The sequence below is a fragment of the Mauremys mutica genome, chromosome 2, assembly GCF_020497125.1.
Source record: "Mauremys mutica isolate MM-2020 ecotype Southern chromosome 2, ASM2049712v1, whole genome shotgun sequence".
Classification (NCBI taxonomy): domain Eukaryota; kingdom Metazoa; phylum Chordata; order Testudines; family Geoemydidae; genus Mauremys; species Mauremys mutica.
In genome coordinates, this window is record NC_059073.1 from 7,175,226 (window position 1) to 7,198,246 (window position 23,021).

The 23,021-nt window shown below is 48.1% G+C and overlaps 2 protein-coding genes across 4 annotated transcripts in view; one reads left to right on the forward strand and one right to left on the reverse strand.

The window, feature by feature from the left end:
* LOC123364160 (1-phosphatidylinositol 4,5-bisphosphate phosphodiesterase gamma-1-like) overlaps positions 1 to 15,228 on the reverse strand; it is a 130,659-nt gene extending 115,431 nt beyond the window's left edge. For both annotated transcript variants that reach the window (XM_045006025.1, XM_045006023.1), the window contains exons 1-2: positions 14,698 to 15,228; positions 4,291 to 4,405 (exon numbers count right to left, since the gene is read on the reverse strand). The gene's annotated coding sequence lies outside the window, so the exon portion shown is untranslated. The remainder of the gene's footprint in view (positions 1 to 4,290; positions 4,406 to 14,697) is intronic.
* A 501-nt stretch (positions 15,229 to 15,729) lies between these two features.
* Positions 15,730 to 23,021, forward strand: part of ZC3H3 (zinc finger CCCH-type containing 3) — a 341,038-nt gene continuing 333,746 nt past the window's right edge. The window contains exons 1-4 of one of the 2 annotated variants that reach the window (XM_045006028.1): positions 15,783 to 15,849; positions 16,914 to 17,016; positions 18,204 to 19,641; positions 22,591 to 22,784. In XM_045006028.1, coding sequence (XP_044861963.1) covers positions 16,995 to 17,016; positions 18,204 to 19,641; positions 22,591 to 22,784 — 1,654 coding nt within the window. In that variant the 5' untranslated portion in view covers positions 15,783 to 15,849; positions 16,914 to 16,994. Of the gene's footprint in view, positions 15,850 to 16,913; positions 17,017 to 18,203; positions 19,642 to 22,590; positions 22,785 to 23,021 lie in introns of both variants that reach the window. The other variant, XM_045006027.1, reaches the window with a different exon arrangement.

Consider the following 23,021-nt stretch of genomic DNA (forward strand, 5'->3'; position numbering starts at 1 on the left):
CACTGTAGTCTATTAATTTCTGGATTAATATATTGATTATTGATAGATTGGTTTTATATTGGATCACAGTCACCTGGGTTAAAAATTCAGCTTCCTACACAACTTGTTATGTACTGGGATGTAGGCGGCCTCGCCTAGTAGTCAGAGCAGCAGTCAGGTCTAGTGGGTGGAGCAGGCATCCCAGTTGCAGAACAAAGCCGAGGGTCAGCACCAGAGTCAACTGCCAGTTACCAGCGCCAGGGTCAAGCCAGAGTCAGAACCAGGAATTGAAGCTGTGGGTCAGAGCTGAGATCAGATGCCAAATGCCAAAGACAAGGGTCAAGCCAGAGTCAGAAGTTGGAGGCTGGGGTTGGAGTCAGGACTGGTCACTGAGGATTGGAAGCGAGGTGTAAGGGCAAGAGGATAGACAATGATGAAGCATAAAGCAGGAGGATGGTGGGAACAGGAGCAAAGGCAGGGGTGAGGCAGGAGGCAAGCAGGAATCATGAACACAGTTGGGTGCAGAATACAGGCACAAGCAGAGTCCAATGCAGCCACAGCAGAAAACCACCTTGTTTCTCAGACAAAATTCCTATTCCTCTTTCTTGTTTAAATAGCATAGTTAGACCAACCCGCGGAGCCGTGTGAGCTTCCAATCAGAGTTCATGTGGGTGGTGCCTTGGCTGGGGCAATAATCCTAGCAGCTTCTCAGCCCATCAAGTTTCAGCAGACATTGGGTGGAGGCCAGGAGGCAGCAGCTGTCTAGGGACTCCCAAGCCTGGCTTCAAGATCCGGGACATCACACAACTACAGTAGCAGGATTAGTCGCATGAGCGTCACCAGCTTCAGAGACTCCAGAAGCACATGAGGGACCATGACCACAACTGATGTACTTACAAGTTCTCAAGTGTCCTTTTATTAACAATTTTACTGAACAGATAAACTATATCACAAATACTATAACACAGCAGGAAAGAAAGGGGTAACACAGCATGTGTAATCCTAATCCTGGCATCACTTACACTTACGGGTAGTGATCAATGGTTCAATGTCTAGTTGGCAGCCGGTATCAAGCGGAGTGTCCCAGCGGTCGGTCCTGGGGCCCGTTTTGTTTTACGTCTTTATCAATGATCTGCATGATGAGATGAATTTCACCCTCAGCAAGTTCGCGGGTGACACTAAGATGTAGGGAGAGGTAGATATGCTGGAGGGTGGGGATAGGGTCCAGAGTGACCTAGACAAATTGGAGGATTGGGCCAAAAGAAATCTGATGAGGTTCAACAAGGACAAGTGCAGAGTCCGGCACTTAGGAAGGAAGAATCCCAGGCACCGCTACAGGCTGAGTACCGACTGGCTAAGCAGCAGTTCTGCAGAAAAGGACCTCGGGATTAGAGTGGACAAGAAGCTGGATATGAGTTAGCAGTGTGCCCTTGTTGCCAAGAAGGCCAACGGCATATTGGGCTGTATTAGTAGGAGCATTGCCAGCAGATCGAGGGACGTGATTATTCCCCTCTATTCGGCACTGGTGAGGCCATATCTGGAGTATTGTGTTCAGTTTTGGGGCCCCCACTACAGAAGGTATGTGGACAAATTGGAGAGAGTCCAGCGGAGGGCAATGAAAATGATTAGGGGGCTGGGGCACATGACTTACAAGGAGAAGCTGAGGGAACTGGAGTTATTTAGTAAACAAAAGAGAAGAGTGAAGGGGGACTTGATAGCAGTCTTCAACTACCTGAAGGGGGTTTCCAAAGAGGATGGAGCGAGGCTGTTCTCAGTGGTGGCAGATGACAGAAAAAGAAGCAATGGTCTCAAGTTGCAGTGGGGGAGGTCTAGGTTGGATATTAGGAAACACTATCTCACTAGGAGAGTGGTGAAGCACTGGACTGGGTTACCTAGGGAGGTGGTGGAATCTCCATTCTTAGAGGTTTTTAAGCCCAGCTTGACAAAGCCCTGGTTGGGATGATTTATTTGGGGTTGGTCCTGCTTTGAGCAGGGGGTTGGACTAGATGACCTCCTGAGGTCTCTTCCAACCCTAATATGATTCTATGACCCTGAGGTGTCAATCATTGTCATCACCACCACCAGTGGCTGTCATCCTGGCTTCTCCTTCCCACAAGACACATAGGCCAGGACTCAACTTTTATAGACTATTACTCTGACATCCCCTGTACTTTATGCTTATGCAGAATGGTTTCAGCCCCTTTTCCTTATCTGTACATCCAAACCCCACTAATTTCAGGGTGTCATGTTTTACATAGGCTAACTCCTTCGTTCCTCTTACATTCATTAGCACTTATGTCAGTGAGTTACTATGCGACAGACAAGGAGGAAAGTACCAGCTTTCAAGCTACACACAGCTCTTCTTTCTATGTGGAGAAGGAAGCAGAGTGTCTGAGCTAAACACAGGTTGGGATAGATTGTTAAGCAGAAGGGGTAACGTGGGTGGTGGTCACTTGAAATGAAGTGGGCCATTTGGGGATAGGCTTTTATGCATAAAGAGTTTGAAGTGAGCCATTAAGGGCAGCAGGCAGTGTGGCGTGTTATAAGTTGGTGCAATGAGCCATAAAATCTGTGTCCCTGTGAAGTCCATGTTTTTTGTTGACTTTATGTTCCCACTATTTCCTGAAGTCCCTCTTTGGATACCTGCCATCTCAGTACTGACCTAGACCAACCTCGCTTAGCTGATGAGAACTGAAGAGCTCTCAAAGGCATTGTCTTTTAGATCCCTTTCTCCTTTAAGAACTTCTAAAAAATAATCATTGTCACTGTGAATTACAAGAAGGTCACTAAAATAGTTTTGAACTAGCGCTCCCATTTCCTCCTAGTGTTTCCCTCCCAAACTCATTTGTACACAGGTATGATGCTGTTCCCAGAAGAGTGATGGCACTAAACCCAGGCAAGAATGAGGCCAAGCAGCAGGAATTATAATAGAAAAGTGATGCTCATTTGATAAATGAAAGTGGCTCTTCCTTTAGGATTATGCTGCAGCCTCTTTTCCTGTAACTGACATTTTTCTCTCCATTTTCTATATAACCCAAGAGACATCTCCCTCCCTCAGGCAGGTACTCCTGAGTCTTGCTGTTATCAGCAAAAATACAATTCTAAAGTTTATTTGCCCTTGGGAGTCATATTTTTTTAAAGTAAGAATAGCAAAAGTTTTCAGAACAGATGCAACTTTTTTTTAGTAGTAAATAAATGTCAGGCTCTTCGGGGCTCCTTTCTCAGTCTGGGGACCAAGTATATTATTGAGTTATTGCAATGCTAATAAATAACAGTCACATGAGCATCCCCAGTCGAGCTCAGGGCCCCAGTGTGGTACAAGGCAAAGACAGTCCCAGTGTATAGACAGAGACAAAGGAGGAAGATGAGAACTGAAATGTGAAGTGACTTGCCAAATGACACAAAGCAAGTTAGTGGTAGAATTGGAATTAGAATTCTAGTCTCCTGATTCCCACTCTAGTGCCCTATCCACTGGAACATGCTGCCTCCCGCAAGCTTGCTGAGTGGCCTGATAGCACTATCAGGGTTAGACACCTCTAACTAGTATTAATTTGTTCCTACAGGGAGGAAGGCTATTTGAGATCCAGCACTAGGAGACTTAAGAGCTGGGTTCTATTCCGGGATCTACCACTGACTTGTTGCATGACCATAAGCAAGTCACTTCACCTGTGTATGTCTCTGTCCATACCCGAACACTTCTTGCCTTGCCTACTTCAACCTCCTCCTTTTCGTTGCCCTCCCAGTTCTCACAGCATATCTAACATCATATCCCCATATCAAGCATGTTGCTATCCTCCTTTCCTGTTGGCCATTTCTCACCTCCTGAAGCTCTGAATTGGCTTCTGTCTCTTTCCTTATCATACCTCGATGCCTCATCCTCGCTTTCATGGTCTTGCACAACTCCACCCCAGCCCAGCCTACGTCTTGTCTCATCTCTTACAGTACCACTCTCACATTGCACTCAACGTTCTGCCAACATGTTGCAGTTTGGCCCTCCCTTCATTTCCCCCCCAGACAGCTCTCTGCCAACACTGACACTGGTTCTTTTCCTTGGAATCTACTTCCTCGTCCCATGTACCATGCAGCCTCACTCTCCGCCTTCAAATCCATCCTCGACACCTTCCTTATCTTACTAGTGTTTTATATTGAGCCAGCCGTTGTAGTTCTGAGCACTCCGAATATTTAAAATATGTTCTTATCCTACTTCGTCTTAGCATATGCACAATGTGCCTCAGGTGGCATGTGACCAGGATTCATCACCAAATTTGATCTTCTGGTTGGATCATTACTAGCAACAGCTATTATAAATACCTTCTTCCATCTCTAGCTGGACAGGAGACTGCATCCCATCCAGATAAGTGCAGGTTTGGCTGCAGTGACTCATGTATTCATATCTTCCAGGCTTGATTACTGCAACACACTGTACCTGGGAATGAAAACACAGGCCTTGAAAAACCTCTGTCTCATTCTGCATGCTGCAGTTCATTTCCTAGTCAATACAGGTCAACATGAACTCCATTAGCCCCACATTGCTCCAGTAGCTACCCTGGCCCCCATTGGATTGCAGATCAAATTCAAGGTGGTTTTAATAATCAGAACACTCAGTAGATTGGGCCCACATAGTGCAGGGAACTGCCTTTCTCTCCATGACTCGGACCTTTCACCATAGGTGCGTTCTTCACAGACTATGGATCTATGAATGAAAATTGAGACTGGTCAGAGTGGGAGGCAGAGCCTTCTTAGTGGCCAAAGATCTCCCTTTTACAGGAAATTAGAATGACCACAGACTCCACTGCTCCCTTCAATCCCAATGCAAAACACTTCTCTTAAGTAAGTCTTTCCCATGACATAAAGAAAACCTTTCTACCCTTCCAACTGCAAAAAGAAGTGCCACAACTAAAGACTTAGACACCTGCTGGATTTTGCAAATATATATGGTGCACAGACACTATAATGATGCACATGGTATAAATACCTAGATAAATCTGGTCATTAATTGGTATTTGCTACGTAATGAAACAATTATGCTCTTATTGCTATTAATAGTAGGGCTCTAGGTTGGTGCAAAACAACTGTGAGGGTGATGCTTATTATAGGTAATATTGAAAGGTAAAAGGTTCATAGAAGATCCCTGTGCATTCTCCTTTGGAAGCCAAATTCTGTGAGCAGCCAGCAGGAAATGCTAGCTACTCCCACTCACGCTATCATCAGTTCTCTGCAATCTGCTGGTTCAGCGCTTAACTAAGTTGAACATTTTAGCTCTTCTCAGCAAGTTTCCCCTAAGCCACCAAGAGACTCCTGACTAAACCAAAGCTGATAAAGCTATGATTTCAAATGTGTGAGTAATTTAATTGGGTCCTACTGCATGCATGTCACAAGATACACAGTTCTAGTGACGTTTAAACCCATTAGAGGGATTAGCACAAGGTTTGTTCTAGGCAGAATGAGACAATTTAATTTCTCTTACGCGTGCCATCCTCCCTGGGGCATGTTCTCATGTACAGACGCCCTGCCAACCCAGCATCAAAAGCTTGTATTTGCTTTTTACTGTTTCTTTAATTAAATTAGACTCACAAACAAGTGTCATGCAACTGCAGTGTAATTATCAAAGAACAAGTGTCAGGAATACTTTGTGGTTTTCCGAATGTGTTTTTTTAACACACATCTAGCAAGACTGCTGAATGTTTGGCATTTGGCATTAACCCAGCAAAGGGAAAAAGGAGTTTATTTTAATGGTGCAGCATCCCTTGGTACTTTGCCCCCAACAATAGGAGACATCTGTAAGGTATACGCTATCTATCTCAGATACTTACATAGTTCACTCACTGCTAGGCACTCCCTCATGACCATATGTGGCATCACACCTCTCTTGCTGGGCTAATGCCCCTGGCACTGTGGAGGTTTCTCTGCCTGGTTATTTGGTCCACCAGCTGGTTCACTGTCTTTAGCCCACCCGTTTTGGGGTCCCAGTTGTCCTAACCAAGAAATTGTCCCTTTCAACTTCAAAAAGGGGAACTACCCAAAAATTAGGAGTCTAGTTAAACAGAAATTAAAAAGAACAATCACAAGAGTGAAATACCTGCACACTTCATGGAAACTTTTTAAAAATACCAGAATAGAGAATCAAACTAAACATATACTCCAAATAATGAAAGCTGGTGAGAGGACCAAAAAATGGCACCCTGGCCAAGCAACAGAGTAAAGGAGGTAGTTAGAAACAAAGACACATCTTTTAAAAATTGGAAGTCAAATCCTGCTGGGGAAAATAGAAAGGAAGATAAATTCTGGCAAGTCAAGTGTAAGGCAGGCAAAAAATCTGAAAAGCAACTAGCAAAAGACAAACATTCTAACAGCAATTTTTTTTAATGACATCAGAAGCAGGAAGCCTACCAATCAATCAGTGGGGTCACTGGGCAATTGAGGTGCTAAAAGAGGATTCAAGGAAAACAAGACCGTTATGGGAAAGCTAAATGAATTCTCTGCATCACTCTTCACTGCAGAGGATGAGAGGGAGATTCCCACACGTGAGCCATTCTTTTTAGGTGACAAATCGGAGGAACTGTCCCAGATTGAAGTGTCATTAGAGGAGGTTTTGAAACAAAGGGCTTGGCTACACTTGCAGGTGTGCAGCGCTGGGAGTTACAGCTGTCTTCGTACAGCTGTGTAGGGAAAGCGCTGGAGTGTGGCCACACTGACAGCTACCAGCGCTGCAGTGTAGCCACATTTGCAGCATTTGCAGCGGTGTTGGGAGTGGTGCATTATGGGCAGCTATCCCAGCGTTCAAGTGGCTGCAACGTGCTTTTCAAAAGAGGGGGGTGGGGTGGAGTGTGACAGGGAGCGTGGGGGAGAGAGAGAGAGTGGATTTTGGAGCTGACACTGTATGTCAGCTCCCTGCCTTGCAAGTTCCGATCCCTTCCTTTCTTTTAAGTTTGCCCAAGGTGATATCAGTGCAACCCTTGGCTCCTCTCACCTCCTCGTTCATGCTCCCTGCCTTGCAAATTCTGACCACTTCCCTGACCCATCATTCACTCTTAAATGCAAATAGCCTGCAGACCAGATAAGCAGCTGCTCCGACGGACTCCCTTTCCCCCCCGCCCCCGACGTGCTGTTTCTCTCCTCAAGCAAACACTAGGCTGTGGACATTCATCCCCCTGCCTGCCTCATTCACAGCAAACAGGAGCTGTGTTTGTTTTTTAGATAAGCAGCTGCGGGAGCCCCGAGTTCACAACAAAACAAAGAGAGGCATCATAACAAAACAAAGAGAGTTATTTAGTTAAAAGCATTATGGGAAAATTCCGGAGGTCAGTTACAGCATAGTAAGATTAATCACTGTTTACACTGGCACTCCAGCGCTGCAGCACCAGCGCTGCAGTCGTTATTCCCCAGGCTGAGGTGGAGTACAGCCAGCGTTGTAGCCAGGGAGATACAGCGCTGTATGTGCCTTGCAAGTGTGGACGGTGAGTGAGTTGCAGCGCTGTAAAGCCACCACCAGCGCTGTAACTCTCCAGTGTAGCCAAGCCCAAACTGATAAATTAAACCGTAGTAAGTCACCAGGACCAGATGGTATTCATAAGAATATAAGAATGGCCATACTGGGTCAGACCAAAGGTCCATCTAGCCCAGTGTCCTGTCTTCCGACAGTGGCCAATGCCAGGTGCCCCAGAAGGAATGAACAGAGCAGGTAATCATTGAGTGATCCATCCTCTATTGCCATTCCCAGCATCTGGCAAATAGAGGCTAGAGACACCATCCCTGCCCATCCTGGCTAATAGCCATGGATGGACCTATCTTCCATGAATTTATCTAGTTCTTTTTTTAACCCTGTTATAGTCTTGGCCTTCACAACATCCTCTAGCAAAGAGTTCCACAGGTTGACTGTGCATTGTGTGAAGAAATACTTCATTTTTTTTGTTTTAATCCTGCTGCCTATTAATTTCATTTGGTGATGCCTAGGTCAGTCATCCAGGAGTTCTGAAGGATGAAATTGCAGAACTACTAACTGTGATATGTAACCTCTCACTTAAATCAGCTTCCATATCAAATGACAGGAGGATGGCTAATGTGATGCCAATTTTTAAAAAAGGCTCCGGAGATGATCCTGGCAATTACAGGCTGGTAAGGCTAACCTCCACACCAGGCAAATTGGTTGAAACTATAGTAAAGAACAGAATTATCAGACACATAGATGAACATAATATGTTGGGAAAGAGTCAACATAGCTTTTGTAAAGGGGAATCATGCCTCACTAATCTATTAGAATTCTGTGAGGGTGCCAGCAAGCATGTGGACAAGGGTGATCTAGTGGATATGGTACACTTGGACTTTCAGAAAGTCTTTGACAAGGTTCCTCACCAAAGGCTCTTAAGCAAAGTAAAGTGTGCTGGGATAAGAGGGAAGGTCCTATCATGGATCAGTAACTGATTAAAGGATAGGAAACAAAGGGTAGGAATAATCAGTCAGTTTTCAAAGTGGAGACAAGTAAATAGCAGTGTCCCCCAGGGATCTGTACTGGCACCTGTGCTGTTCAAGATATTCATAAATGATCCGAGAAAAAGGGGTAAGCAGTTTGGCAGCAAAGTTTGCAGACAATACTAAATTACTCAAGATAGTTAAATCCAAAACTGACAGCGAAGAGTTACAAAGGGATCTCACTGTTCCGGGGCAGTGCTCGGGACTAGTTGCCTGAGGCCACCCGAGCAGCGGCCGGTGTGGCTGGCCCCGGAGCTGCCCCAGCTGCTTCGTTGGTCCTGGAGTCAGCAGTACTGGCCAGTGCAGAAATCATGGAAATCCCAGAAAGTCATGGAATCTGTGACTTCCGTGACCTCTATGAAAGACTCGCAGCCTTAGTGACTGGGCAGTAAAATAGCAGATGAAATTCAATGTTGATAAATGCAAAGTAATGCACATTGCAGAACATAATCTCAACTATACATACAAAATGATGGCATCTAAATTAGCTGTTACCCCTCAAGAAAGAGATCTTGGAGTAATGTGGATAGTTCTCTGAAAACATCCACTCAATGTGCAGCGGCCGTCAAAAAAGCGAACAGAATGTTAGAAACCATTAGGAAAGGGATTGAAAATAAGACAGAAAAATATCATAATGCCTCTCTATATATCCATGGTATGCCCACACCTTGAATACTGCATGCAGTTCTGGTCACCACCTCTCAGAAACGATATATTAGAATTGGAAAATGTACTGATAAGGGCAACAAAAATGATATGGGGTATGGAATAACTTCCATATGAAGAGAGATCAAAAAGAGACATACTAAATTGATATGATAGAGGTCTATAAAATCGTGAATGGTGCGGAGAAAGTGAATAAGGCAATGTTATTTATTCACATAACTCAAGAACCAGGGGTCACCCAATGTAATTAATGGGCAGCAGGTTTAAAACAAACAAGGAGGTACTTCTTCACACAACGCACAGTCAATCTGTGGAACTCCTTGCCAGAGTATGTTGTGAAGGGCAAAAGTACAAGTGGGTACAAAAAAGAGTTAGACAAGTTAATGGAGAATAGGGTCCATCAATGGCTAGTGCCCAAGATGGTCAGGGATGTAACCCCTTGCTCAGGGTGTCTCAAAGCCTCTGACTGCCAGAAGCTGGGACTGGACAACAGGGGATGGATCACTCGATAATTGCCCTGTTCTGTTCAGTCTCTCTGAAGCACCTGGCATTGGCCACTGTTGGAAGACAGGATACTGGGCTGGATTGGCCATTGGTCTGCCCTGGTATCATAGGCGCTGACTTCTTCTGGCGCTGGTGGGTGCTTGACCCCCCTCTGCCCTGACTCCACCCCTGCCCTGCCCCGCCCCCTCACCCCCATTCCAACCCCTTCACCAAAGTCCCTGCCCCTATTCGACTCCTTCCCCAAATTCCCACCCCAGCCCCGCCTCGTCCCCTGAGTGCGCCATGTTCCCGCTCCTCCCCCTCCCTCCCAGAGCTTGCTACAGCTGTTTGGTGGCGGCAAGTGCTCGGAGGGAGGGAGGAGCGGAGACGTGGTGCGCTGGGAGCAGGCGGACACGGAGGTGAGGTGGGGGGGGGCGCAGCGGGCAGCTCAGCTGCTGGTGGGTGCAGAGCAGAGTTGGCACCTATGCCTGGTATGGCCATATTTATGTTCTTAAGAGTCTCAAACTCTCTTAATGAAAACCAAAAGCCATCTCCCTTCTCTGACGCTCTTCTTCAGCCAGTCCTCAGTTCAGCCTGCTGCTCCTTGCTAAGCTCAACAACCTTTGTGCAGGGCTTGTAGGGGGACCCCAGTCCCACCCTTGCAGCCCAGGGCCCTGCACTGCACAGCTGGATCAGCCCCCTTACCCGTAATGCGGTCTTCCTGGGGCCACTTCCTACTTTGTCTCTTTACTTCCCCTCTGGATCTCCCAGTCACTTCCCTGGTTAGTCAGGGGCTCTCCCAGGCCTCCCTGCCTGGAGAGCTTTTCTTTTTCAGTCCTTTCCCTGCAGCTTCCTTTTCCTGCTCGGAGCTATCCCACTGCTCACTCAGGGCCCTGCAGGAGCCTTCTTGTGCCCTACAGTCTCCTCCCACCAGCTCTTGCCCCAGAGAGGCCCTACCAACACGGAAACCCAGCTCCTTTCATACAGGAAGCCTCGGATTCCTCACAGGTGGGGCTTGTCCTGTAATCAGAGCTGGCTTAGTCCCAGGCTCACCAGCCCACAGGCAAGCCACCTTGTTACATGCCCCCCTTGCGGTAGTATCTGTACCCCTCACATTCTAACGTATTTATCCTCACAACACCCCTGGGAGGTAGGATGCTGCTATTATCCCTATTTCGCTGGTGGGAAATTGAGACACAGAGGGATTGTTTCATACAACTTCATAGATGTAAAGGCCAGAGGTACCATTAGATCATCTAGTCCAGTGGCTCCCAAACTTTAACAACCTATGAACCCCTTTCACTAAAATATCAAGTCTCACAAACCCCCTCCTAACAATGAATATTTCCAGGGATTTTCTCCTTTACCTGAGTATAAACTATAAAAGCAGTGATCTTGGAAATATAAAATTTGTTTTTATGACATGCTGATTACACACTATTTATTATTATCATTTATCATTACAGTATTTTTATTATATTATGAAAATAGCAACACTCTTCCAAGATCTCACTTTCATAGCTTGTATCACTTTGAATAAGCCTGTGTGGAAGTAGAGCAAGAGTCAGGCTAGCTGTAACCCTCATAACGGGAGATTTGAGGAAGCGAGGATTGTGTGAGGCGAGTGGGAAAGAACTGTGTGAGAAGTTGTTGCGACCTTGTGTCGACAATGAGGAATGTAGACTAGCGTCTAAATAGAAGTGAGAAAAATAAGATATCAAGATGACCTATCTTGATATCTTATCAAATATCAAAATGCAGCTGTTGCTTATTATTGTATGTAACAAAAGGTATAAATGCTTGCTGTAATTGTTTACCTGTGGAGAGACCTGCCTAGGACTGGGGCAACCCTGTGTCCTAGGGCACTCCCTCCCTCTATACAATTGTAAAGAGAAAATAAAGTATCTGACTCTGCTGCACCCAACCAAACAGTGAGAACTAAGTTTTTCTCTGACACCTGTTATAAGACAAGGCTCCTATGTTTCATCAAGGAGTATCAGATGTGAAACAGCAGGAAGGTATTTAAGAAGCCAACTCAAAGAGTTCCTCCTACACAAGCATTCAGGTCTTGAGCAGTCCAGGCAAACAACACATGTTACAACAAAGCTTAAACTTGTTCTTCATTATAATTTTAAAAACAATACTAGCTGCCTATTTAATTTAAAAAACAGCAAAAAATATTCACCTCCCTTTCCGTTTCTTTAAGGAGTCTGAAGTTTAAATCTCCTCAGTGTGATAGACATGCTTGCTTTGATCTTCTTAGCTCTTGGAAGTCCAGGGGCTCCAGGCTCCTGGCCCCATGCTGCCCAGGGTCTCTAGGGACAGCTCTGTCTGCCATTAGGGATTTTTTTCTGAAAACCCCCTGTAACATTTCGCGAACTTCACTTTGGGAACCACTGATCTAGTCTGACCTCCTGTATAACACAGGTCAGAGAATTTCATCCAGTTACTCCTGTACTGAGCTCAGTACCTTGTGTTTCACTAAAGCATCTTCCAGAAAGCGTTCAGTCTTAATATGAAACACACATTTACTGTGCAAAGCTATATCTGAGATGGAGAAGGGACTCCCAACAGAAGGGATTCACAACCAGTGCAAACCCAGCCAACTCACTAAAGCTTTGGGCTCACAGCACAGTGAATAAAGTTACTCAAGTGCTAATAAAGGGCTTTTTCAAATCTGATGGGCTGTTAGCAAACAACATTTTCTTTGGAGAAAATCCACATTCAGCAACACACCAACACTGAGTGGGATGTTCACATACCACAGGCTCTTCTACCTCTTCAAATCAGGTTTTTTTTTTAACCTAGTTGACAAAGCCTATCCTATACACTGTTCCTAGCTTTCAGGGGAGGGCTCTAAAAATCTTCCCACTTGCCCCATTTGTTAAGCTGCAGAAATGTCTTTATTTAGTGACATTTGAATGCATTACAATTAAAAGGTTAACATTTTCCACTGTGGCTACCATCAGTGGTAGCAACATAAGGAGCTCTTGTATAGACTGGCTTCCTGTAGTTCAACTGCCATGTTATGCAACCTTGCTCAAAGCAGGTCTAATCTGGACAACTTCAGCCATAGCTTCAGCCATCTGAAGTACTGCTCCTTCAGTGTGTCCTTCAGAGGATCCTCCACATTCTGCCCTCCAACTTTCTGTAGAGGAATTCTACAGGGCTCTGTCCTCGGTCCCTCTCTCTTCTCCCTCTACACCTCATCTCTGGGTAGTCTCATCCATAAACAGAAATTAAACTACCATCTTTATGCTGATGACTCCTAGATCTACATCTCTTCATCAGACCTGCCTTCTTCGATCCAAATTAAAAGGTCAGCCGGACTCTCTGGCATGTCCTCATGAATGTCTAGCCATCACCTCATGTTTAACATGGTTAAAAACAAAGCTCTTATTCCCAGCTCACCCCACTACTTCCCTTCTCAATCACTGAAAACACCACCACCATCCTGCCTGTCACTCAGGCCTGTAACCCGGGCATTATCTTCAACCTGAACATCTCTCCAGGTTTTCATATCCAGGCTATGGCTAATACTTGATGATTCTTCTTTCATAACATCTCTAAGATGAGGCCTTTCCCAGCCATCCACACAGCTAAAACTCTCATAATCTTGTACCTTCATTACTGAAACATCCTTAAGAACATAAGAACGGCCATACTGGGTCAGACCAAAGGTCCATCCAGCCCAGTATTCTGTCTTCCGACAGTGGCCAATGCCAGGTGCCCCAGAAGGAGTGAACCTAACAGGTAATGATCAAGTGATCTCTCTCCTGCCATCCATCTTCATCCTCTGACAAACAGAGGCTAGGGACACCATTCCTTACCCATTCCTTCTTTTTGGCCTTGACAAATGCACCCTTGCCTCACTCATAGCCATTCAGGGTGCAGCTGCAATGATCATTTCCCTAGCCTGTTGCTTTGACCACGTCACTCCTCTTTGTACATCCTTCCACTGGCTCCCCTTTCTCTATTGTATCAAACATAAGCTTCTTGTCTTTACTTCAAGGGCCTTTGTGGCCTTTACGCAACTTCATTTCTCTGTCAGTATTGAAAGGTTTATTTCAGCTTATGATCAGCCCAGGATACCAGCCTCCAGCTTCACTTTTCTGAAAATCTAACAAGCCCCTTCATTCTTTCACTTCTGTTGCCCCTCATGCTTGGGAGGAACTCCCCATCAACACAGGTGCTAGCTTTTAATTTTCCCTGGGGATACTCAACGCCCACTCAACCCCAGACCCTACCTCTTCTCTCAAATCTCCACCCCTTCCCACCCCCACTCCACCCCCATCCCCAAGGCCCTACCCCTGCCCGCCTATTCCTGCCCCCGTTCCTCCTCTTCCCCTTCTGTCCCTTACCCGAGTGCACCCCCTCCCTTCCAGCACCTCCCGTACACCGCTGAACAGCTGTTCTGCAGCATTCAGGAGGCGCCAGGAGGAGGAGTTGATCGGCGGAAGCCATAGGTGGATGGGAATGGGCGGGAGGGATGGGAGCTTGGCTGCTGGTGGGTGCTAAGCACCATGGATTCGGTGCCTATGCCTGTAAACCTCCATCAAGCTATCTCATTATCCATTTTCAAAACCCCCTTAAAACTCTCCTTTGTTGCAATGCCTGCAAAAAAATAACTAAACGTGTTGACCAACATTAGTCCATTGTTTCCTTGTACTCCCCTATCTGTCTGTCTCCATCTATTGTCTCTTGTTTTATACGAAGATTGTAAGCTCTTTGGGGCAGGGATCATCTTTGTACAGTGTCTAGCGCAGTGGGGCTCTTGTCCATGACTAGGGTTCCTGGGCACTATGGTAATAAAAATATTAATAAGGGATTAGTCTATAGGAACCAATAGTCAAATTGAGAAATAAAAATGTGGTAATACTATCTATGTCCCAATTACCATAATAATTGAGTGCTTCACAATCTTTAATGTATTTGTGTTCATAATGTCTGGATGATGTAGGGCAGGGCCATTATTCCATTCATTTTTCGGAGTTAATCGCGTGAGTTAACTGCGATTAATCAACAGCCCTGATACTTATCTAATCCATCATTTAGGGTCTGACCCAAAACCCACTGAAATTAACAAAGCTCTCTACTGACCTCAATGGACTTTGAATCAGGCTACTAGTACTGCGGTTGTCAAACTGTAGTCCACAGCGCACCTGCTGTTGGTCTGTGGAAAGTTGTATGTTCATATGGTGCCAGATCTTCCTTATTTCTAGTTACTCAATTGCATTAAAAGACAGCTACAAATACATTAGACATTATCCTATATTACTTTTCCATGTTAGCAATTGCCACTTGGCCAGTTTTTCTACTGCCTTGGCTTTTTTATTGCAGCGTGCTGGGTTGTTTTCACTTTAAGTGTGCCAATCTTCTAACTACCAGGAGCAGATGCCTGTCACATGGCTGGAAGTGCTGCTGGCACAGCAGATGGTGGTGATGGTTGTGGGTGCCTGAGAGGAGGAGAGGAGGTGGAGGGATGCCTGGTAGGGCAAGTGGGAGGCAGGGTGGTGGGGTGCCCGGGATGAGTGGGGGAGGGTCGGGGGTATGAAGACACTTGGAAGGGGAAGAGGAGAGTCAAGGCGGGGGTGTGGGCTGCCTGGGAGGAGAAGGAGGGTCAGGGCCATGGGGATGGGGGGATACCTGGGAAGAGAAAAGGAGAGTCAGGCTGGTGGTGGGGACACCTGGGAGGTGCGGGCTGGTGAGGGTGCCTGGGAGGGGAAGAGGAGGGTCAAGGCCGTGGGAGAGTCAGGCTGGTGGTGGGGACACCACGGAGGTGCCTCGAAGAGGAGCGTCAGGGTGGGGACGGAGTGCTAGGAGGGTCAGGGCCGTGGCGGAGCGGGGAGGGGAGGGAGGGTCATGCCGCTGCGGGTGACAGCGATGCGGGGCGGGGGATGGTCAGGCGGGTGGGGAGGATCAGGCCGCTGTGGGGCCGGGGCCGGTTTTTCCGTCTCTCGGGGACGGGGAGCTGGGTTGGGCTCGTGGGGCCGGCGCGGTCCCTGGTCCCGCTCCCGGGGCCGTAGGCGGGGTAAACTCTCCTCCCTATTCCAGTTGCCAAGGGAACGGAACGCAGCAGCCCCCGGCGTCACGTGACCAGGCTCCCTCACGTGACCGGTTAACAGGCGTCGCGGGCTGGTGACGTTTCCAGAGGGAGGCTCTCCGGTGCCGGGCGATGACGTAGAAGGGGGCGGCCAGCGGCGGGGATGGAGGAGAAGGAGCAACTGCGGCGTCAGATCCGCCTGCTGCAGGGTGAGGGGCGCTCGGCCGCGAGGGAACGGGTCCGAGTCGCTGTGTCCAGCCTCCTTCCCCGGGCTGTTGGGCCTGAGGGCGGCCCTTGTACCCCCCGCTGCGCCGCCCCCCCTCGCGGGCCCGTTACCCCCCCCCCCGCCCCGGCCCCTTTACCCACCCCCGCCCCGTCGCAGCACCGCCCCCCCCCCCCGCCGCGGGCCTGTTAGTCACTCCCGGTAGGGCCGCCGCCGGGTCCCGTTACCGCCGCTACGCCACGTCCCCCGCCCCCGCCCCGGGTTCGTTACTGTCTGTGTCTGCTGTCGCGCCGCCCCCCGGTCCGGTTCCCGCCCCCCGTTGTTGTGAGCTCCTCGTGCGGTCCGCCCCCCCCCCCCGTCTGCCAGTGTTCCGCCCCCTGGTCCTGTTACTACCTCCCCAGTCTGCTGCCGCGCCGCACCTCAGTCCTGTCCCCCCCCCCGCTGCGGTGCGAGGGGCCCCGCTACCTGCGGTAAGGGGAGGGAGCTGACCTGCTGCGACACTCGTTTTCCCCGAGCTTCTTGTCCCTGGTGCTGGGATCGGGTCGTGTGGCCCCTCAGCCTGAGCTGCGGTGCAAAGACTGGGCACCTTCCTTGGCTCCCCCAGTCTCTCAGGTCCTTTGCAGAGAGGCTGGGACCTGTTTGTGTGGCCTTGTCTAGTTCCTGGTGAAAGACACCAGCTGAGCTCCCGTGCCTGCGCTGAGGGGTGCCTTGCTTTGCGGGTTGCAAGGTTGGTTTTTCTAATGTGCAGTGCTAGAAACCCCACCTTGGGTCCTGCAAATCCTCTTGTGCTCTCCCCTCTGTCAGGGCTCTTATCTTTGACCGAGGGTACCTCTAGACAGCAAAAAAAACCCAGACCCATGGCAGTGAGTCTTAGAGCCCAGGCCAGCTTGGGCACATACCACAGGACTAAAAATAGCAGTGTTAGTGTTCCCACCTGGGCTCTGAGGAGGGTAGGTCTCAGGGCCTGGGCTCCAGCCTGAGCCTGAACGTATACACTGTTGCTTTTAGCCCCAGGCTCTGAGATGCTGCAACACACATTTTTCTTTGCAGTGTAGACAGACCAACACTGTCTGAGTTGGACACAACCAGATACACCTGATCTCATATGACTAATTTTGCACCACCACAGGCATGCATGGAGCTGTACACACAAGTAAGATGACTTGGTCCTTGCTCTGAGGAGCTCATAATTTTATTAAATGTAATACAGACTAAGTGTGGTTCTGGGGGGTGGAATGGAGAGCAGCAGAAAAAGTCATGAGATTTTATTTGTGTTTTGATGTGTGTCTTGTTGCTGCTGGATTTTGAAATACATTTCAACATCAATCCAGCAGTTTGTGGGCAGGGAGTTTAGCTGGCAGGTCAGCTTATGTTGCCTTTCTGCAGCTATATGGTCTAGTTTTTGACAGCAGGAAAAACATGTTTTCTTCATTTAAAGCACACAGAGATCCCTCGTAATAACACAGGGCTCAGATATAGTCCTTTGTTAACCCCTTTCATCTGAAGATCCCAAAGTGCTTTATAAATATTGATATTTTGCAAGTCTCGCAATCCCTCTACCCCTGGAAGCATATTCATCCATATTATTGTTAATAGGGAAATTGAGGCACAGAGACATGAAGTGATTTGCCCAAGTGACTCACATGCACTGTTAATCAGTGGTGGAGATGGGATTAGATCCCAAGCCCTCCTGACTCTTAGACTTATTATTAAAGCAAGAGTCTACCCTTCCTTTCCTAGACCAAATTATAAGCACCTCTATAGGGGACTATATTGTGCTGTATATGAGCAGGATCAGATTAGGGTTGCTAGGCAATCTCCACTATAAAGGGGCTCAGAGATGCAATGGTGAGAGCTAAAAAGATACCTATAAAATAAATAAGCAGTAAGTTTTCTCCCCTTCTTGTCTGTGCCCCCTCCTACCGCCATCCTCACCACGAGTGATCTACAGGAACAATGATCAGAGTAGTGGATTCAAGACTGGTGCATATAAGAGGAACTAAACATGGCCAAAAGGTGGGATGATGCAGTATTTGATTGCTATGTAAAGATCCACAATAAGAAATCTGTGATCATTACATAGCTCAGCTTTTCTTCCAGCATTAGTGATGATGTCTGAAACCTACTGAGCATGAGAGCTCATGTACAACAAGTGGGTATTCACCCACGAAAGCTCATGCTGCAAAACGTCTGTTAGTCTATAAGGTGCCACAGGATTCTTTGCTGCTTATGTAGAACGGGTGTTTTCAGTGAAATGTGAAGACAATCAGTTTGCATAACTTGCTGTTGCAAGACTGTTGTGGAAGATGCAACTAACAGAGGTTGTTTTGCTTTCTTCAGGTCTCATAAATGACCATAAAAACATCCATGGAAATGCACCAGTGCCCCCGCCCTCCAGGACTCCAAGGTGGAGAAATCCCAGGCAGACTGCCTTCAACAGTCAGGGAGTATTCTCTGCAAGATATTCTCAGCAAGCTCCAAGGGATTTCCAATCACATCAAGGTAACTCCTGGAGGAAAAAATACTCCCTTGTAAACAGACCGCCTGCACCAACACATCATCCTGGAAGCAGTGCATCTGCTAACGCACTTCAGGCTTTTGTGAGCCAAAGGAATAGCCAGCCTCCGGGGCCACAAGGAACAGGCTCGGAAAGGCAAGTGGGCTTAGCAACAGGTGATATAGTCATAGGAGTCAAACTGCCACAGAAGACTAGCTCAGCCTTGGACAGTAGAAACGTTAGTGAGTTGGGATCCCAGCAGGGTTCCTCTGGGATGAAAGCAGCCATAGCTGCTCCAAAGGGAAATGAAAAGGTTAATGAAAGTTCTAGCTTTCAAAGTGTTGCTCAAAAAGAGGACAAAGAATCGTCTCTCTCTGTCTCCCAGAGTTCATTGCACCAGCCTGCTGTTGCTGGAGGCAGAGATGACGCAAGCCCAGCATATGTGAAGGAACCGGGCAAACTTCGGACTGTGAAACTGGCTAAAAGTGCTCCTGAGTTACGTGACGTTATCAGTGAAAGTGCCATAGCATTAAAATCGAAGCCTCAACAGCCTTCAGCTCTTCCTGATCGAGAATCAGGCTGGCTGGTAGCCTGGAAGAAGCCAGTAGCACAGGTTCCAGCTCACTGTAGTTCAGAGCAAGTCACGGCAGGAAGAGGTACTTTGAAGGAGCCAAAGACCCTTGGAAAATCTGAGGCACGCACAAACTCAGTTCAGGCTGTGACTTCAGACTTTGGGATAAACCCAGTGAAGAACCAGTTTGCAATACCACACAAGCTATCCAGTTTCCAAAGAGCTGCCTCAACGCCAGTCTCCAGTAAAGCTTCTAAATTCAGGAAAGCCAACTATACATGGGTAGCAAATCCTAGTAAATGCTCTTGTGCTGTAAAGAGATGGACCAGCCCTAGAGCTTCTGAAAGCACTAGGAAGCTTTCTGTGGGAGCAGAGAGAACTGCTAAGCCACTGCCAAAGGGGGACTTGGGAGCAAAGCAGAAGAAATCCGGAGTGCATTTGAAGCTGGATGCCTCTCCTAGTAAATACAAATGGAAAGCATCCAGCCTACAGCCACCTTCTTCAACTTCCAAGTCAGTGTTCAGGTGGCAGTCTGAGGGACGAAAAGAGGCTGGAGTCTCCCAGGCTTCCAGAGCCAACTTTGGCCTTCAGACTCTAAGCAACGCATCCATCGGTCATGATGGGTTGAAGTCATCTTTCAACGATGCTGCACTTTCCACTTACAAAGTGAAGAGCCGGACCAAAATCATCAGGAGAAAGGGGAGTTGCTGGTAAGTTACTAGTTGTCTGAAGTTCTGTAGCTGGTACTAACCTTCTTCGCACTTCTCCCGGGGCCAGTTCCTACTTTCATTGAAGTCCCTAGGAGTCTTGCCATTGACTTCAGTGGGAGCAAATACTCAATTATTTACATTGTAAGCTCTTTGGAACAGGGACCCTCTTTGTGGTCTGTGTACAGTGCATAGCCCTGGTCCATGACTGGGATTGCTAGGTGCTATCGCAGTACAAAGAAATGCTGCTTCCTTTCCAAACACGGGACTTTCAGATCAGCGTGAAATATGCTGTTTTTGAGAGGTGAGAGTCCTTAAACTTCAACTGCTTTATTTCCCACAAACAACTGCTATTTCCTTTCCTTTTTCCCCAACTGTAGCCCCCTCCAAATATATATTGCCGACAGCTCTTATTAGAAACCTACAATAATAAGCCAGTATTCAGTGGGGGAAAAGAAGTCAGTAAGGAAACAGGTTTCAGAGGGGTAGCCATGTTAGTCCAGGGGTGGGCAAACTACGGCCCGGGGGCCACATTCTATCCTTCAGACGTTTTAATCCGGCCCTTGAGCTCCTCCTGGGGAGCGGGGTCCGGGGCTTGCCCCGCTCTGCGCGGCTCCTGGAAGCAGCAGCCTGTCCCCCCCTCTGGCTCCTATGCATAGGCTCAGCCAGGGGCTCCACACGCTGCCCCTACCCCAAGCACCACCCCCGCAGCTCCTATTGGGTAGGAACCACGGTCAGTGGGAGCTACAGAGGCAGTGCCTGCAGACGGGGCAGCACGCAGAGGAGCCCGGCCACGCCTCCGTGTAGGAGCCGGAGGGAGGATATGCTGCTGTTTCTGGGAGCTGCTTGAGGTAAGTGACGCCTGGAACCTGCACCCCGATCCCCTCCTGCACTCCAACCCCCTGGCTTCCAAACCCCTCTGTCCCAGCCAGCACCCTCCTGCACCTCCAACCCCTCATCCCCAGCCCTACCCCAGAGCCTGCACCTCCACCTGAAGCCCTCACCCCCTCCCGCACCCCAACCCCCAATTTCATGAGCATTCATGGCCTGCCATACAATTTCCATATCCAGAGGTACCTTACTAAGTTGGGGGTCAGTGCTAATGAGGCCAATTCAATCAGGGTGGATGTGGCCCATTCCCAACAGTTGACACAAAGGTGTGAGTATCAACAGAGGATTAGTTTTTGTACTCGCACCTTCATGTCAACTGTTGAGAATGGGCCACGTCCACCCTAATTGAATTGGCCTTGTTAGCACTGACCCCCCACTTGGCAAGGCAACTCCCATCTTTTCATGTGTTGTATGTATACCTGCCTGTATTTTCCACTCCACGCAGCTGATGAAGTGGGTTCTAGCCCACGAAAGCTTATGCCCAAATAAATTTTAGTCTCTAAGGTGCCACAAGGACTCCTGGTTGTTTTAGTAAGAAAAGAAGTTTCAGTTTCAGGCTATGACTTTGTTAGATGTAGGGGATGAGGAGGGGAGATGGAATGATTTCAGTTAATTGTTTTATCATGCCTCTCACCCCAGGGTGTTTTACGTGTTTTATATGCAGATGCCTCTGGAGAAGGAGGCAGCAGCTGATCTGTGTACAACACTCCACATTACAGTGGGGAGAAGGGATACCCGGGCAAAAGTCTATTTGTACCAAAAGTACCATGGGCTTGTTGTTAATCCCATGCCAGGTCTAGCATGATACCATCCCTTGGGCCTAGGCGTGCCTTGTCTCTCTTGTTAAGAATTTTTGCAGGTGCTTTTAGAATTTCCCATAGATTGAAATTGACAAGGATCCATGTCCCCTTGGTGGTCGTGCAGTTTTCCTGGATGCCACTAGGAGAGTACTATGTGCAGGAGCAGCAGATCTATCCAGCACAATTCATATGCAGTGAAACTTCTGCTGTGGGCACATCTGATAAATGTAATGTACAATAGGAGTGGAAGTAAACAGAAGTGAAGAGAAAAGGCATGTGGGCTAAGTCACACATCCAGGGAAGTGGCACAGGTTGGACTGATGGTCTAATGCAGTGCTTCTTAAAGTCAGGCCGCCACTTGTTCACGGAAAGCCCCTGGCGGGCCAGGCCGGTATGTTTACCTGCCGCGTCCACAAGTTCGGCCGATTGTGGCTCCCACTGGCTGCAATTCGCTGCTCCGGGCCAATGGGGGCTGCGGGAAGCGGCACGGGCTGAGGGATGTGCTGGCCACTGCTCCCTAAGGGGCCCCCTCAAGAATTGAACTCTCAATCCTGGGTTTAGCAGGCCAATGCTCAAACCACTGAGCTCCATCAATAAACTAGAGATGCCCAGAATGAACTTGAAAATTTTGGTTTCACTGATTTGTCCAGGGCCATGCAATAAGCCAGCGACAGAGCTTAGGTTAGAATTTGGGGGCATCTGGTCCTTACTCCCATGTCCAAGCTGCTCTTTTCGTCCATCTTCTACTAATCTCCCCACCGTGGCTTGGCATTGTCTCCTGGAGAGAGGTGAGGGTGTCTCCACATGAGTGGTGCTGAAGAGATGGGGTCCGTGGGGTGAGGTGAGGAGAGTTTGGGGTCTGCTTGCTTATTTCTTTTGCCTGGCTTGGCCTGATTTTCTCAGCCCTCTTAAGAACATCCTCCTCCTCCAACAGCTATAGTAGGGGAGAGACTGGGAGTGATGGGGGATACCTAGATGTGAGTTGAGTTGTCAAAGAGCGCTGTCTCTCTTCATGCTTTCCCAGCAATTGGTCAAATTTGCCCTTTCACCTGGCATTACCCATCAGCATATTTCCATTGCTCTTACTAGAGAAGCACCGTAGTTCAATGGATAAGGTATCAGACCGGGAGTCTAATCCCAGCTGTGCTACTGTCTCGCTGAGTTAGTGGAGAAAGGAGAGAACAGATAGCTAGGGACGGGGAGTTACTGTTTGATACCTTTGTGGTCCCTTTTAAAACTCCCTGTGTTGCATTCTTTGCAGTTCCCCAACAGATAAGAAGAGCAGCTCCTTCCCCACAATGCCACTGAAAAGTCACTACTCTCTCAGGAAAAGAAACTCCCTGCGGGGAAGACCTGCACCACTGAAGAGAACCCTGCCCAAGGAGCTGGTGCAGATCACCAAGCACAGGCTATGCCGACTGCCAGCCTCTAGAATGCACATCCCAGCCAAAGAAGGTAAGAGCTTGGACGTGTGATGATAGAGCTGGAATACGGCATGAGGAGGGACAGTTTTAGGAGTAGGTTTTTGGAAGTAGGAAATGAGCTGCTCATTCCTCAGTGAAGTAAACCTGCTGATCACTGTTGTAGGGTCAGTGTTGAGAAGAGAAGACAGCATGGGATGGGGCCTTCACTCCATCTCAGGGCTTTCTCACCAGGTCCCACTTCTCTAGAGCCTTGCGTTCCCCCACCTTG